Source organism: Gossypium hirsutum, chromosome D08 (genome assembly GCF_007990345.1).
Source record: "Gossypium hirsutum isolate 1008001.06 chromosome D08, Gossypium_hirsutum_v2.1, whole genome shotgun sequence".
Lineage (NCBI taxonomy): Eukaryota > Viridiplantae > Streptophyta > Magnoliopsida > Malvales > Malvaceae > Gossypium > Gossypium hirsutum.
This window is the reverse complement of record NC_053444.1, coordinates 45,873,076-45,890,698: the sequence shown is the minus strand read 5'-3', so window position 1 is coordinate 45,890,698 and position 17,623 is coordinate 45,873,076. Positions and strand designations below refer to the sequence as shown.

The following is a 17,623-nucleotide window of genomic DNA, read 5'->3' as shown; positions in this document are numbered from 1 at the left end:
TTAAAAAAATTTATGAAATCTACCTAGTCCCTCTTTTTCTTGTTATCTAATCATGTAGGGAATGGTACCTTCGTGGGGCTCGACTTTGTATTTACTAGATCAGGCACCAATTCTGCTATCTCCTCGATCGACTTATTGGGCTCTTCCTTTTCCATGGGTTCGTCAACATCTTTAGAAACCTTCTCCTCTTCATGTGTGGGTGTTTTCAATTTTTAAAGTGTTTTTCCCAATCGCAAAGCAATTGAATTTACGTACTCTTTCTCATCTTTTCGAGGATTATTCTTTGTGTTAGGGATTCTCTGGCCAATTTTCTTTTGAAACATCATCATTAGCTGACTCATCTGATCGCAAAGGCTCTCCATTCAAGATTTGAGTCATCTGTATGTGGCTTAAACTTGTCAAATGTCCGTCTTCATCATTTGCATCTCCCCTTCTATTCGATTGAATCATTGACCACATACAGCATGGTCATTACCTAAAGATCTTTGCTGTAAGTGTGGAGGTTAGTAATAAGGGTTTGGTCGATTTTGTATTTAGTTTCCACCTCATTGGTTTCCTCCCCATTTGAGGTTTGGATGATTCTTCCAATCGAGTTGTATATATTTGCATAAGGATCTCAACCCCTATTACCTATGTAGCTCGCCTCCTTCGATTGGTTTTAAACACATGGCTCCGCTATTGTCAGCTTGACACTCGTCTCCAAATGGTTAAGCTTTTCTAAGATTTGTTGGTATTGATAATCTTCGTTTACAAGTTTTACCGTTGGAGGCTTCGATTTGTACGTGAATCTTATTGGGCCATATGTATGAATTCATAGTCATGTTATTTATGATTTTATAGGCTCATTCGTAAGTGTGGAACATGATAGATCCTCCAGCCACTCCATCTAAGCTAGATTTGATATTATCATCAACACCATTGTAAAATACTTAAATTTGGAGCCACGCTTGTAATCCATGGTATGGGCACTTCCTTAGCATCGACTTGAAATGTTCTCATGCCTCATAAAGGGACTTACCTTCATATTGATTAAAATTAGCAATTTTACACCTAAGCTGAGTGGTTTTACTAATTGGGAAAATATATGAAGAAAATTTTCCACTAAATCGTCCCACATGGTAATGGAACCTGGTTCTAACGAGCCTAACCAATTAGTTGCATTCTTTCACAAAGAAAACGAAAATAACCGAAGTCAAACAACATCATCGGATACTCCATTGTACTTGAAGGTGTCGTAGAGTTGTATAAACCACTTCAATTACTGGTTCAGGTCTTCCACCATGTTTCCTTTAAATTGCAGTGTATTCTAAGTCATCTGGATCGTAGCTGTCTTTATTTTGAAACTATTGACATTAATCATCGAGCTTTCGATATTGCCTTACACTATATTTGGTATAGGTAAAACGTACTCGCACAATGTGCTTTGATCTATCGGGACTTCTATACGGATGTTCTCTTGTTGCTCTTATGGGTCTTCATATAATGGATTCTCCCGTGGTGGATTAATTTCCACAGATGGATTGGTACTCATCAATTGACGATTTCACCTAATAGTTTGCTCAGGATCTGGATAGGGTTCAATTGGGGTGCTTCCGTTTCAGGTCATAAACAACCTACAAATTAAAAAGAAATTAAATAAAATTAAAAATAAAATAAATAAAATATCATATCTATAGTCTTTAACTTTCCTATTTATCTTATTAATTGTAAAGATATTTTCAGATTTAATGTCAAAACCTCCCCGACAACGGCACCAACAACTTGACAATCGCCAAACTTGCGAACATTTGACTGGAAAATACTAAACCAAAAATATAAGAAATAAAGCAGTGATGTCCACAAGTATACAGGTCAAATTGTATTATAATAATGTGTTACAACAAAATACAAGAAAGTATTTCGAGAATCGTACCCAAGGAAGAACAAATTAAATCTGTTAAAAACTTCTTTATAATAATAAGTCTAAATAGTAATGGTTAAATTCTATGTTATGATAAATAATAAAGTAGATGAATATCGGGAAAAAAATAACTAAAATAAATAAGAAATAAAACAAACAAACAACTAAACCAATTAAACCAATAAGGAAGATTAACTCGTTTTAGGGGTTGTAATTAACTTTGGATTCAGTTTTTAGGGTGGATTAACTATTAAATAATCAATTATTACCCCTCGGCCTCTAACTGATTAATTAATTGGTTGATATTCGCTTATCTCCTTACCTCACTTTCTTAACCAGGATAAATTACGGTTTACTCAGCAAACTTATCTCCCGACCTTGTTTAACCTTTGATTACTTCCTAAGGTTGTTAAGCCTAGGGTTTAAGATCATGTAATTTACACCAGCTAATCTAATTGATAAACCCTTAATCCTCCATTAATCACTTCCCCATCCACTCATTAATCTCCCCTAAGTGAATTAGTTACTCATGGTATTCATAATCTCAAAATCAATTTATATAGACATGTAAATAACACGAATAAACCAAAAGAGAAAAGAGATGTAAAATAATCTTGATTTGTATTGATTAAGAGCGGAATAGTGAATCTCTCAATTGAGATAACAAATCTCACCACTTGAAAAGGAAACTAAACTTAATAAATTTGATTGAATAAAAGAAATCTAGGATCAAATTTGATTACAAAAGAAAAGAACAAGCATTTTAAGAAAAGAAAAGAAAACTTAATTTAAATCCTACTCCTAAAGTACAAGAGTTTTTGGATGCGTCTAAAACGACTTAGTTACATCAAACCCCTAAGGTTTTATTTATAGAAGTGTTAGCAGCCAGAATTAGGTCTTCAACACATCCTAGGTCTTCGTATAAAGTTGATTGTGTGGACGAAAATAGCCTCGAAATACTTGGGTTCCATGTCGGTCTTATGTTGCACCATACACAAGCCATGGCGCGACATGACATGCATTTTGTGGATTCTTGGGTTCGTTTCACCTTCTAGCAGCTCAGAAAGCTTGTGCATCACTCGTTCCAAGTTCTTAAATCTATTGGGCCTTAAATTCAGTATCCTGCATACTCACTTATACAAATTAAAGCTACCTAAGGCTCGTGTAGGCCTAATAGGTCACTAACACTCAAAGTTGTGTAAAAGCACTTATTTTCTTAATATTTAATACTATGTACTAAGTACCAAAAATAAAATAATTAATACTAAAATAACTAGAAAACAAGCTCATTAAATGTCGAAACGTATTTAAATTACTATTACAATTAACGGCAAGTCAATAGTCAAACGAGGAATGTTATTACCATAAGGTTACTTAAAAATCTAGTCTCCACCACTATAAATATGAGATAAAAATCTAGTCTCCACCACTATATAGTCAATAGTCTTAACAAGGGTTGTAATGGGGTTTAGGTTAATGGTATGGGAGGGTATAAAAGGTGATTACCATTGAGAGATGAATTGATGAGTTGCCAAACCAAAGGAATAAGATGTTGAGTTGAAAAGAATTAACACTAATGAGAAACAAAGAAATGAAGTGAGCTTTTATATAACGTATGATAGTGATTATTTAAGCTCAAATAAGATAATAAGGCTTATAACAAGAGAACTGATATCTCAATTGAATAAAATAGCCCAAAATTTCTTTTCTTTTATTTTCACAAAGAAAAGTTCAGCAATACTAATGATCAAACATAGTTAGGTAACTTACCAAAATCAAATCTCGAAAGAAAGCAATAAAATGGTAATTCACAAAATTAATGGGGTTTAAGGATTAAAATGAACGGGTGATAAATAAACAAAAAGGGATTAAGCTCAATGAGGTTTACTAGTGAGCAATGAAATTGGTAGGCTATTTAAAGGTTAAATGGGTTAAATCCTAAGTGCTTCTATCATCTCAGTATATCAAATCATTAATTTGGTCTTGACATGCATAACCGAAGCAAGTTCTAGAATAACAAACCTAGTTGCCACACTCAAAAATAAAAAATAAAATGAGCACGAAAGGATGGATGCTCTACAGGCTCAAAAGCTCACAAAAAAATACGGTTTTGATGTCAAAACTTGTAAAGTTATATTCAAGAAAATTATGAAGTTCAGGGAGAAAACTTAAGTTAATTATTCTAAAAACAACTTATCATGCTTGACTCTCTAATGAATTAAAGTATAAATAAAAAAATGCATATGAATATAAATACTATCACAAAGTAGAATCAACAAAACTCTAGATTTGAAAAAGATAACTCTCATGCAAAAATTAAGAAAAATGCGTAAGCAACATGCAAAAACTCAAGTACTAAGACGATTGAAAGTATAAAATCCTCCCCACACTTAAGATGTGTATTGTCTTCAATGTACGAACAAAGATATAAACAAAATAAAATAATAATGTGAGGAAATAACTGAAACTACCCTATATTGGGATGAATAGATGAAGCATTGGAGATCCGTAGTGAAGTACAATTATCCTTGCAACAACCAAAAGGAAACAAAATAACATAAAAATCTAAAAACAAAGAAAAATAAAAACAAATAAAAATGTAGTGAAAAATAAAATAATAATAAAGTGGGATGGGAAGAAGAGCCGGCATTGAGGAGGGAAAGGGAAAAAGAAAGAAATAAGAAAATAGAAAAAATAAAAAAAAACAAAGAAAAATATATAATGAAAAAAATGAAATACATAAGAAGAAAGTGGGAACAAAGAAAAATAAATGGTGGAGTAAAAAAGGAGGAGAAGAAAGGGTGTCAAGGTTTAGGAAACAAAAGGGACGCAAAAAGAAAAGGAAAAGAAAAAATAAAAAATAAAAAATAAAATGAAAATGAAATGGTGAGTTTTGAAAAATAGGGGACACAACCGTGTAACTCTCGGGAACCAAAAACAACCCTTTTCCAGTCTTCACACGACCGTGTTGCCAGGCCAAGTGGTCCACACGGCAATGTTGCCAAATTGTGTTCGTCTCTCTAGGCCGCTTGTATTTTGCAAAAAATAAAATTTCACTCCGATATTCACACGGCTATGTCGCCAGACTATGTGCCTTTCGGGAATCGTGTGGTTCCACAATTATTCCCCTTCCAGTATTCACACGGCTATGTCACCAGGTTATGTGCCTTTCGGGAACCGTGTGGTTCCACATTTGTTCCCCTTCCAGTATTCACACGACCATGTCGTTAGGCTGTGTGGGTCACATGCCCTTATGGCTAGCCGATGTGACTCACATGGCCATGTCTTCAGCCCATATGGTTCAAGCAAAATCATTCATTTTTTTAAAAACAAAGAGCTAAAAATGAAGGAATAAAGAAATCAATATAAAATTAAAATATGCAGCACATACAATAAATAAAATAATAAATAAATAATGATAAACACTTAGGTTGCCTCCCGAGAAGCACTTATTTAAACTCCTCTTTCCCATTATCAACATCACTACCAATATAGAGTTTAAGACAATTACTGTTTACCTTAAACATGTCATATTCAGGACATGTTACCTCAATTTGTCCAAATGGAAACATGTGTTTTACCACAAATGGACCCGACCATCTTGACTTAAGCTCTCTAAGGAACATATTTAGTTTTAAATTTTCTAGCAGCACTTTGTCTCCAACTATGAATTATTTTGTCCTCTTTAAATGAACATCATGGCATTTCTTTGTTACTCATTGTACATTCTTCAGTTTTCATAAGCATTTGCTCGCCATACATCTAGCTCATTGAGTTGCAAGATTCTCTTTTAACTTGTTCCTTGACTTCTATCACCTTGAACATGACACAATTCCAACATGTCTTCATAAGTAATTTCCTGTAAAGAATGTTGAGCTACATGATCAATAAAATTAACAAAATAAAAACTATCATCTTACTCACTAGAAACTCGCATAACATCACTTTTTTGAAGAGTAACATCTTCATCACCTACCTTCAGTATCAGTTTACCAATACCAACATCGATAACAACTCTAGCAGTGGCTAATAAAGGTCAGCCTAAAATCAAAGGTACCACAACATCCTCGTCCATGTCAAATATCACAAAGTCAAGAGAAAATATAAATTTATCTACTTTAACAAGCACATCCTCAATAATACCCTTAGGATACTTAATTGATCTGTCAAGTAGTTGATGTTCATCCTAGTAGGCTTTGGTTCCCCTAGACCAAGTTGCTTAAACATTTTATAAGGAATTACATTGATACTAGCACCTAAATCAGCTAAAGCTTTCTCAACAGATTAACTACCAATAAAACAAGGGATAGTAAAACTCACTAGATCCTTAAGCTTGGTAAGTAGTTTTATTATGGATAATGGTTGAATATTCTTCATTAAGCTCGACAATGGACATCTCCTCTAACTTCTTTTTATTTGTCAAAATGTCCTTTAAAAATTTGGCATACTTAGTCATCTACAAAAGATCTTCAACAAAAGGTAATTTAATACACAATTGTTTAAAAAGTTCAAGAAATTTACCAATTTGTTCTTCCATGTAATCTTTTTTCAACTTTGTTAGGTATGGGATTATTGGTTTGTATTCTCTAAGCATTGGCTTTTGTCCTTTCTTTTTATCCTTAACCCCATCATCATTCTCAACAACTTCTTGTTTCAACTTCTCTTTAGGCTCTGTTAACATCTTTCCACTTCTTAAAGTAATTGCATTTGTAACATCCCGATTTTGGGCCTAGTCGGAACAGTAGTTTTGGGACCACAAATCCGATAAGGAAAAATTTATTTTTCTTATATTTTTATGGTCTACGATTACACGGAATGATTTTTTTGAAAATTTCGTTTGAAAATTTCGACGTTTGGGCACTCAATTTAGTCAAAAGGACTAAATTGTAAAAAGTGCAAAAGTTGAGTTCTACATGTTAGAGGTGTCCAATTGTTATGAAACTTTAAATTGGAGGTTCTTATATGCTAATTAGACCATTGGTTAAGTTATGGACAAAAATGTACATGAGATAAGTGAAATAGAAAATTTTTAAGTTAGCGGCATTTTGGTAATTCGGTAATTAAAATGAATTAAAAAGGGAAAAAGATGGCAAAATGTGCTCATCTTCTCCATGATGAACGAAAATAGCAAGGGGGAAGCCATGGTTAGGGTTTTCAAACTTCCAAACTCCATAGTAAGTGATCCCAAGCCCCGTTCTTAATGTTCCTTACGTTTTTGGAGTCCCGGTAACTTGATTTAGCTTATTCTAGCAATAATTTAACCTAGGGTTTATATTCTGAAAAATACCCATAGGTGAAATATTTTTATTTTGATGTTTTATGATAGAATATAAAGCTAGAAATTATGTTAAACAAATTTTGCTTGTCGATTTTAAGTGAAAATGAGTAAATTGACATAATCGGTAAAATACCTAATGTTCATAAGCAAGTGTTAGAGTAAGAATTTGATGTTGATATTGAAGGGAAAAATGTTCGGCATGTTATAAAACATAAGAATAAGAGATGAAGTTTAATTTCTGAGTTTTGGGGTAAAAGTGTAATTATGTAAACGTTTAGGGGCAAAATCATAATTTTTCAAAAGTTAGAGTCGAGGGTTGTTTTGGTAAATGTGAGTATTAAATAAACTAAATTTGCTATTATAGATCAAGCAGAACAGAATCCGAGGTTAGACAAAGGAAAGAATAAGGTTGAAGACTAAGTGGGTGGATTTGGCTATATTTTGTTTCGAGATAAGTTTACGGTAAATAAATGTAATATTTCAATAATTATTATTAATTTTGTTATTTTATAGGAATTATATATTTAGTTCATGAATTTATTTGATGTTGACTCAAGTATGAGACAATAGAGAATTAGTATTAAAAAGTCCCGTTGAAACTCTTGAAATGTATCGGATACAAATGTCATGACATTAAGAGGATGAGGTCTCATGCAAGACCATGTCTTGGACATGGCGTTGGCACCGAGATGAGACGTCCCATCTAAAACCATGTCTGTGACATGGCGTTGGCACCGAGATTAGAGGTCCCCTGTAAGACCATGTCTGGGACATGGCATGGGCACCGATATGAGAACTCCCATATAAGACCATATATGGGATATGGCATTGGCAGTACAAGAAACATCCCATGTAAGACCATGTCTGGGACATGGCTTTGGCATGTTATTATCAGAAAAGCAACCCAAGTATCCTTATTATTCCAATGTGGCTCAACGAGCTAGTAAACAAATTATGTTCCATGAAAGTTCAGGTAAAAGCATAAATAGCAAATTCAGGTGAGTTATAAGAGTTAAGAACATATTATGTTATCAATTAAGAATCAACATTTCATCAAGAGAAGAGTAAGTTATAATCATGAGTTAGCTAAGTAAACAAGCAAGAGAACGAGCAAGAGATTAAGTAAAGAGGAAATTAGGGATCATGTTACTTGAGTATAATTATTTTTGTTAAGTGTTGTTATTTATTTACTTGTAAACTTACTAAGCTTTATGCTTACTTCTTTTATTTTTCTTTCTTTTTATAGTATTGCAAAGCTACTTCAGGGATCTTAAAGACGTCGGAGAGCGTCCACACTATCAACCACAACAACTCGGTATTTTATGACGATCAATGTTGAACTATAGCATGTATAGGGACTTAGTCATTTTGAATGTATGTCCTTATGATAATGCTAAAGGATGATGTGTAAATATGTGATAATGTTTAGCTATTAAAATGGCTAAGTAAGAATATGTTTGGTATTATGTATGCCTAGGTGATAGTTTATACCTAGAAATTGTGAAAAAGTAAAAATTTGCAATGAAACAGATTTCAGATAGCAGTAGTGACATGACTTTGAAAAATCACCAAGGATAGTATAAAATTATAGGATGAATAATATATAGAATTAAATCTTATTGAGTCTATTTTCATATAAAAATAACGGTGTAGAATAAGAAATTTTATATTATGAGATATTTGAATTTTAGTGAGACAGGGTCAGAATGGTTTCTGAAGTCCCCTGTTCTGACTTTAGAAAATCATTAAAATTGTAAAAAAAAATATTTACGAGTTTTAATTTATATGTGTAGATTCCTTATGAGTCTATTTTCTGTAAAAACAATTGAGAATACCATATTAAAATCATACAATGAGAAAATTGAATTTTAGTGACAAGAGGTCAGGACAGTCAAACAGTGAAATAGGGAAGACTTTAACTAATAAACTATACTAATGGCAGAACCAAAAATTCTGAAAAATTTATGGTAAGAAGATATATGAGTCTAGTTTCAGGGAAAATTTATGGATCTAAATTTCGAGTTTCGTAGCTCGAGTTATAATTAATTTAGTAACTACTACACGATTGGACAACTTTGTTGTAAATAGTGAAATTAATTTTAAAAGCAAATTGTTATGCCTCAAACTAGTAAGTTAAGTCAAGTAACCCCTTGTGCTCGACTCAGGAAATGGTCTCGGGTAAGGGGTGTTACAGCATTGACTTGCCCTTTTGGATTGGTTTCAGTGTTACTGGGTAAACTGCCTTGTAGTCTTTCTGAAACCAAATTAGCATGTTGGTCAATCTAATTCTCGGGACCCTGAATAGATGCATGTTGATTCCTTAAAGTTGTTACAGTGTTCTGAAATCTAATTCTGAAAATTCAAATGAATTTAACTAATATCTCTTCAAGATCTAGTTTCTTCTCTTATTAGTAAGGCTGTTGAAAACCAAGAGGGGTTGTGATCTTTAATTCTCTTGACCACCCTAGGAAAAGCTTGGTTGATTTCACCATCCTGTGTTATAGGTTTTGCTATAAGGGATATTCTGAGGTCTGGAAATATTACTCATATACTCAACTTACTCATGCTCCATGTTAGATATCAAAGGTAAGCATTTCTGACTAATCATACCGCTCCAGTCACATCGTATTGCATCATAGGAGTCACCTACTTCCTTAAACTCAAACCATCTATTTTTTCCAAGAGCTTCAATCTGACTTCCCAACATAGTAACTGCATCTACATGAAAAGACTAGATGCCTTGGTAGGCTTTGCTCTCGTAACTTGCCACTGATAATTATTCAATGTCATTTCCTCAATATACTCTTAGGTTGCTTCAGGTGTTTCGTTATTCAGTGTTCCCCCAACTATTGCATTGATCATTTGCCTAGTTGAAGGATTTAAACCATTATAGAAGGTTTGAATTTGTAGCCATAAAGGTAAACCATGATGAGGGAACCTTTTTAACAAATTCTTAAATCTCTCACATGTGTCATAAAGTGTCTCAAGCTAAAATTGAGTAAAAGAAGAGATATCATTCCTCAACTTGATAGTCTTGGCTGGTGGAAAATACGTCAACAAGAACTTCTCTATCATCTGAGCCCAAGTAGTGATGGAACCCTGTGAAAGTGAATTCAACCATTGTTTCACTCTGTTTTTTAAAGAGAATGGGAACAACCTGAGGTGTATGTCATCATTAGAAGCACCATTGATATTGAAAGTATCACAAATATCTAGAAATTCATTTGATACATGTTTGGATCTTCATCTTTTAACCCATCAAATTGAACATACTATTGCACCATCCGAAGTATTCGGGTTGATCTCAAAATTATTTATAGCAACCGTCGGTCTAATGATACTAAACTCAGCCCTAGTCAGAGTTTGCTTGGCGTAATCATGCATAGTCAACAGAGGAGGATTTGTTTCTTCAATAACGTTTCCTTTCTCTTGATTACCTATGAAAATTTGATGTTGGTTTTTCCTTGCTTCTCTAACCTCTCTTCGATTTTTGTGAGTAGTTCTTTCAAATCACTATAAAAAATTATTGGTTCCAATGAATTGCCTCTAGTCATAAACCAAAAGAACATGTTAAACCCCAAATAAAAATGAATCAATATCTCAAAATTATATTTAAAAATAAAATAAAATAAAAATGACTAAATTAACATATATAAGATTTTCCTAATATTCTAGTCATAAAAAATGACGCCAAAAACTTGATGTCCACTAAACTAACTAATAATTTGACTAAGGCAAGTGCACCTATCAACTAATAGTATAGCTATGGTAAGCGCAGATATCGTTCCCTCGAGGACTACAATTACTAGTAATTATCGCCTTTCTATTATTTAACCTAACAATTCAAATGGTTAATTAATAAACTATTTAAATTAACTAACAATTGCACTAGAGAATAAAACACGAAAATAATCAAATATCAACCGATTGACTGAACAATACCTAGGTAAGAATCCACGTAGAATTCATCTAAAATTCTCAATCTAATTTATGCAATTTATTTCTTTAGTTTCCTTGATCCGTAGAAATCACTAACTTATGCTAATATCTCTTTCGAGCATAAAAGCAACTAACTTTAGGTTGATTATTTACATTTCTTTCTAAATAAAACCCCTATTATCACATTAATTCGCTCTATGGGTTCCCCTATTAGATTTGGTTCTAACCTAGTGGATTTATGTCATCCTATTTCTAGGATTGCATACAACTGCATTCGACTATGCAAGATCTAATCACAAGAAGGGTTTATTCAACCTTTACTGATGCATATCAAACATGGATTAATACTCTAGAATTATCAACCCAAGAACAATTAAGCATTAATAATTGAAAACAAAGAAGCTAAGATTTTATTGCATAAAACTAGAAATTAAACAGTAGAATTCGTTCTAGGGTTCATCTCCCCAAGGTATTAAGAAAATTAGTTCATACTTGTAAGAACAAACATAAAAAATACAATATAACCACTAAAATAAAATAAACTCATGATAACTCCCTTGGAAATCAACTTGGACTTTTGAATCTTGATGGAGAATTACTTGGAAATTACCTCCAATGGTGTTCTTTGAGTAATTTTCGTGCTATTCTATGACAATTGCTTCCCTACTCTTTTATTTCCTTATTTATACCTTCTTAAAGTGCCAAAAACCTAAAAATCACAACTTTCAGTTGTTAGCGCACTTGGTTCCCGAAATCCACAAGCCTTTGACACATGCCTATGTGGCTCACATAGCCATGTGGTCAACCCGTGTGGTTCTCTACTGCCCATGTTTAGCTTTTGGACTGCTCCAATGTTCTAATTTTACTCGTTTTTCACTCATATTGCTCCCAAGTGCTCTATTAAGCACCAAAACATTGATATAAAGAATTAGGAGTATATAATTCACAATTAAAACTATATAATCACCCAAAATATGCACTAGGAATGAGGCTAAAATTTGTTAGTTTTGACACTCAACGATAGGATGTACTTTGGTAGAGTGGAAAAGTAAAAAATAATTTCTCCCTGATTTTTTTTAATCTAAGTGGAAATAATTTAAATTTATTTGCTTTTTTTTAAATATAATAAAATGTTATGTCAGTAACTTACACTTGATTTAATGAAAAATTGTATCACATAGATAACTGGTTAGTGAAATATGAAAATTGCACCAAAATTAAAGTTTGATATATATAAACACACCAAATTAAAGTTGATATATAACATTGCAAATTGTATCAAAATTGATTTATAATTTTGGTATTTGTGTCTATAGTTCATTGATGTCAAATTTGTTGTAAATTTAAAATTTTTAACTATTTATTTTATGTAAAAAAAATTCAGTTGTTTAATAAATATTAATATATACAATATTTTAATTTAGATCAATATGATAGAAATATCGGATTGGTTAAAAAAAATTACATGCATAACAAGTATAATTATATCGATAAATTCAACAATTGGATCCTTAAAATATTAATCACAAAAATATATAAAAAATTTATACCAATGTAAATAAATTCCTTCCCTTCTCAAAATTTTAATATACAACAGGGTGAATGGGAGCTGAGGGGCTTAGCTGCAAAAATTTCGAAAATTTATGTAGTTTTTGTTTAAATTTTTTAAAATTATGATTAAAACTTTTAAAATTTTGAAATTTTTAATTAAATCACTTAATATCTTTTAGACAGTCATTAAACCTCTTAAATTTTCTAAAAAAATTTATTTAAACTGTTAAAATTTAATTTCAAGAGCCGAGAGGTTAAATTTTAACACTCTAAAGTCGATTGGAGCAACACAACTTCAGTAAAAAGAAGTTCGAAGATTAGAGACGCTAAACCATGGCCGCTCAAGAGCTTTGCGAACGCGACTCATGTAATGTTCTGCGCATCAACAAACTCCAAACTGAGAACACTTTGCAGCTTACACATAAGTTGTCCATTTCAAAACCCACCATTTTGATTCCATGTCAACGACAAAAATCCAATCCTCGAAATAAAAAATGCAGTAATTTCAGAATTACAGGATAAAAGTTTCATCATACTCATTAAACTGAGAGACCTCATTCTGCAACGAAATCTTCTTCCCCAACAAACCATGTTTTTAATCTTAGATTTTGCAGAGGAACTGAAGCTAACCTGCATATGCATACACATGTATATTGAAGTTTATATATATGCCTGTTTAACCCTCATTGAAATCACAAAGGGAAAATGCAAATAATCTAAGTTCCTCTGTTTGAGCTAGAAGAAAATCTAGAGTTGTAATTAATTTCGGGCATTAAGATACACTTCAGTCGTGGATAAATTTCATACGAGATCCCTAACATGTCATAAAATTCGAAATTCTAGGTTAGACCTTGGAGCAAATACTTTTAAAGATACCTCTTCGATCTACACCATACTTTGTTCTCATAAGATAATACATACCAGTTAACATCCCGCCTGGTGCTACATTGGGAAAGTAGATAATGGTAACCGTATACATCTAAAATAACAGCAATAGAAATCGTCGGGCTTTATTTGTAAAGTCTCTATTCCGAAGCCCAAAAGATTTATCAACTAAACCGTGTCTACAGGTAACAATTAGAATAAATAATTAAAAACAAATGAAATCAAGAGGCACTATATACATGAGATGCAAGTTCCGCTGGTGAACTAATTTCATACAATGAAAGTAAATTGATCATAATCCCTCAAGTTTGACCTTGCCTTGATACACACTCAACAATTCAGGCACTTCCTCCTGGTATCTCATCACAAACCTCTCCAAGAAACGCTTCTCAACAGGCAACAACACAGTGGTTAAGCTGAAACCTTCTTTTATCAATCCCTTTGACAACAAAACCAGGAAAACCGAACACCTGGGGATGATCCTCTTCTCCAAGCTGAAAAACAGTACCACAGGGCATTCAGCTATGGCCCTTGATGCCCACCCCATCTCATTCACAAAATAACCCATGCTCTTCATGATTTTCTTCTCTGACAACATCATGGAATGAGGGTGTTTCCTAAATGCTGATAGAATATCATCATTGCTCCAACCCCATCTCTTGTACACCTCATAACACCTTTCCCATATGGACTTGTTGCCTTTCCCTGAAAGGGCGTGAACCGCTAGCACAAACGTGGATTTCTTTGGATCAAACCCCATTTCCTTAACCTCTCTCACCGTTTCAACAAAGGGTTCATGCTTTTGCATCACCGCCTCGGGGAAATGAGTCAATAAAAGGGAAACGCAGCTCTGAGGCACACCTGATTCTCTCAAATAAGTAACGTTGGGCATAAGGTTCTTCGAGGGATCTTCTAAAAAAACCCATGTCGTACGCTTCAAAGCAGCAACGATTTTCTCATCAGATAACAATACGCTCTTGAGGAAGTCGTAAGTGGGCATAATTTGGTTCTCCAAGCTTCGAGTCAAAAGGGTGGGGTCTGAAGACAAAGTCCTGGCAAGCTCATTGCTTGACAACCCAATAGACTGAAAAAATTCGAGCTTTGGCAAAAGGGTATTCTCGGGCTGGGACAATAGGAGCATGGGGCGCTTCCTGATGAGATTAGAGATCTGGGTTTTGGAGAAGCCGTAGTTTCTCAAAAGGGTTAGAACCGAGTCGGGTCTCTCTGGGGACTGGAACTGTACCTTGTCAGAAACTGAAATGGCGGACTCTAAGGAAAGACCGCATGAGTTTATGAGGTAAGTGACGGTGAAAGGGCGTTGCTTGGAAGTGGTTTTGGGGACGATGGGTTTGAGGGGAGTTTCGTCTTGTAAAGAGACGAGTGGGGGCTTTAGCTCGGCAAGGGTGCCTTTAAGTTGAGCTGGTTTTCTATAAAAAGATAGTGCCGAAGAGATTGATAGATAGTCCATTCTTAGAGTCTGGAAATTTTGGGTTACTGCCATAGATTTTGAGTGGATGATGAATGATTGATGATGACGAAGATGACAATAGATAACGGTTAGTTTCCTTTGGATATTACAGAAACTAAGCCATTTTGAGAAGTGAAAACTCCACTTGCGTTCGGCTTTTGGTTAAATGCTGTGAAAAAGTATTGTATTATTTAAGGAAAATATTTATTTATAGTGGAGTTTCACACTTTCAACTGTGTGTATTTATAAGATGTGAATGTTGAAGGACTCCAAACTGAAGTATTTTATTAGATCACTAAAATTTTAAGTAGATAAATATTTTTATGTATTTCACGAATTAAATCAATTTAAATGAATTAAATTAATCTCATTTAATTAATCGACCTCTATAAGACGATTTGTATGTACTTGTCACGAGCTTTGATTCACGGCCCGTGACACTTTGACTTTGGACAATGAAATGTTTGTCTTTTCTATTGTTTTTTTCTAGGATGTCTAAAACTATTGATAACCTTTTCCGAACCATTTAATAGGAGGGCAGATACATTTTAACGTGTTCGAATCCATATCTTCGACTTAGTGGTCTAGTGAAACACTCTAGTAAAACTTGAGTTACCAGGATAATTATTATCAATCCTGAGGGATAAAGATGTATAGAGTTTAAATCCTTTAGGACTCTCATCTTATAGATAGACACTAATATCAATCATTGATGTAATTTGATATGTACTGTTAGATTTGGGGGAGTTTAACTATAAATAGAGGCCTTCCCTCTGATTTGTAATCACTCAATTGTAATCATTCATAGTAATTGAATACTATTGAGAGCATTTACTCAAACACTTGGTGTGCTTTTGCTTTCTTGTGGCTTTTTTGTTCTTTCGTTGCTCTTTTCTTTTTTGAGTTTGCTTCTGCTTTGTTTTGGTGCCTTAGAGAATTTTCCTTTTATAACAATAGCAGATAACAATGTAAACGTTTTTTACTAGATGATTTGTTAAATAATAAAGGGGTTTTTAAACCTAGAAACGAATTTTTACCAACGAGTTTAATTTTCGCTATACACCTCAATATGACACCGCCAGATTTGGCCATAACTCCTAGGCCGGGTTTGGGGTGTTACATTTAGTGGTATCAAAGCTGAGTTACAAAACTCAACTGTGGAATGGGTTTTTGAATATATTTGGAATTTCTGGAAAACTGTTCTTGAAGTGTTTTGGAAGGTTTACAAGTATGGCACACCGAGTCTCCAGCGTCAAATCCGTAAGTTTTCTTTATACTGTAAACTGCTTGAACTGAAATACACTGAGAGACTACTATAGATAGTAAGACTGTACTGAAACTCATTAGTTAGAGTAAACTGAGACTATAGGAACTGGAAACTATAGGGAGACCTTGATTTACGGAAACAAAACTCTGATTACTGCTTTTCATAAGACATCTGTTAATAATTACTAGAATTACAAACTAATGCATAAAACTTCTTAAACTGATAATACGTTATTTGATATGAGCACAAGAGGTACATACGGACGAGGTACAAGAGGCCATGGTAGAGGTCGTAGAGGTGTTCGAGTTGGGTCCTCGTCGTTTGGCCATATACCTAATTTGGAACTAGAGTGTGCAGTGGAAGCATAGTGGTGGAGTCTGTGTTATGCGACCGATCTGATAATTGGAAATTTCGAGGATAAAATTTCTTTAAGGAGGGGTGAATTGTAACACCCCGAATTTTAGGCCTAGAAGAAATAGAGTTTGAACAAGGGAACAGTTAGGAGACTGCACATAAATATTTAGTTGTGCAAGGAAGTGACATAAATGAATGTCTGATTCAGCGGTTAAGTGATTTAGGAGTGTTTGGAAGTGTCTGAGAAGTCAGGGGTTCAAGCCTTGGCTTATGCAAAAATTATTGTGGTTAAAATATGATACAAAGGAGTTGTTGGTCTAGTGGTAAAAGGTGTGTGGAGTGTACATGGGGTCTAAGGTTCGAGTGGCGGCACATCAAAAAGGGAGTGTTTATTTTGCTGCCTAATTCGTGTGGGTGGTAGAGTTGGATTGAAATACTGCTAAATGGAGTTTGAACTGGTCATAGAGAGAATTGAGGAGGGATATTTGGAGAGATTTGAGGAGAGAATATTGGGATTTGGGGAGGTTGTTGTTGTGGAGAGTTATATATCATCTCATTTGTTCCTTGTTCTCGATGGGAGATCGGTGAGGTTTTCAAGGTTTTCGTCGCTTTTTCCAACCTGCATTGCTTCCATTCCTAACTGGTGGTGGTCGAGGTTGATTGGCACATTGCCTGGGAGCAAAGGGTGCGATGATTATTGATTTTCAGAATAAGAGTGTTCGGAACAAAGAGAATCCGCAAATTGCATTAGGTGTGTAAACACCCCACTGTAACTGCAGAACGGCAAAAGTCGAAAAGCCAGAAATACGACGTTTGAAACCACACGAGCGTGCGATCGCTCGTGTGTTAAGCCAAACCCACGAATCATGGGCGATAGACTGTTAAGGCCTTAATAAGCATTTTCATAGGCTTAGGCCGTAATGGGCCATGTTGGCTCATTGTGCTTGTGGGCCCCATATAGATGAAATCCACGAATTGTGG

General features: G+C 34.1%; 1 protein-coding gene and 2 non-coding genes across 3 annotated transcripts; 2 read left to right on the top strand and 1 right to left on the bottom strand.

The window, feature by feature from the left end:
- Positions 1-951: 951 nt before the first annotated feature.
- Positions 952-1,057, top strand: LOC121220553 (small nucleolar RNA R71). Its single transcript, XR_005917768.1, has one exon. It is a non-coding gene; the product is annotated as a small nucleolar RNA R71 (small nucleolar RNA).
- Positions 1,058-10,098: 9,041 nt separating this feature from the next.
- On the top strand, positions 10,099-10,205 carry LOC121220480 (small nucleolar RNA R71). The gene has a single exon (XR_005917681.1). It is a non-coding gene; the product is annotated as a small nucleolar RNA R71 (small nucleolar RNA).
- Positions 10,206-13,664: 3,459 nt separating this feature from the next.
- On the bottom strand, positions 13,665-15,304 carry LOC107940488 (transcription termination factor MTERF8, chloroplastic). Its single transcript, XM_016873919.2, has one exon. It carries the CDS (start codon positions 15,052-15,054, stop codon positions 13,846-13,848), a length of 1,209 nt encoding a protein of 402 aa, XP_016729408.2. The 5' UTR covers positions 15,055-15,304; the 3' UTR covers positions 13,665-13,845.
- Between the last annotated feature and the right edge of the window lie 2,319 nt (positions 15,305-17,623).

Coding starts and splice junctions, on each gene's coding strand:
- LOC107940488 (XM_016873919.2), bottom strand. CDS start 15,054: ATGGCAGTAACCCAAAATTTCCAGACTCTAAGAATGGACTATCTATCA.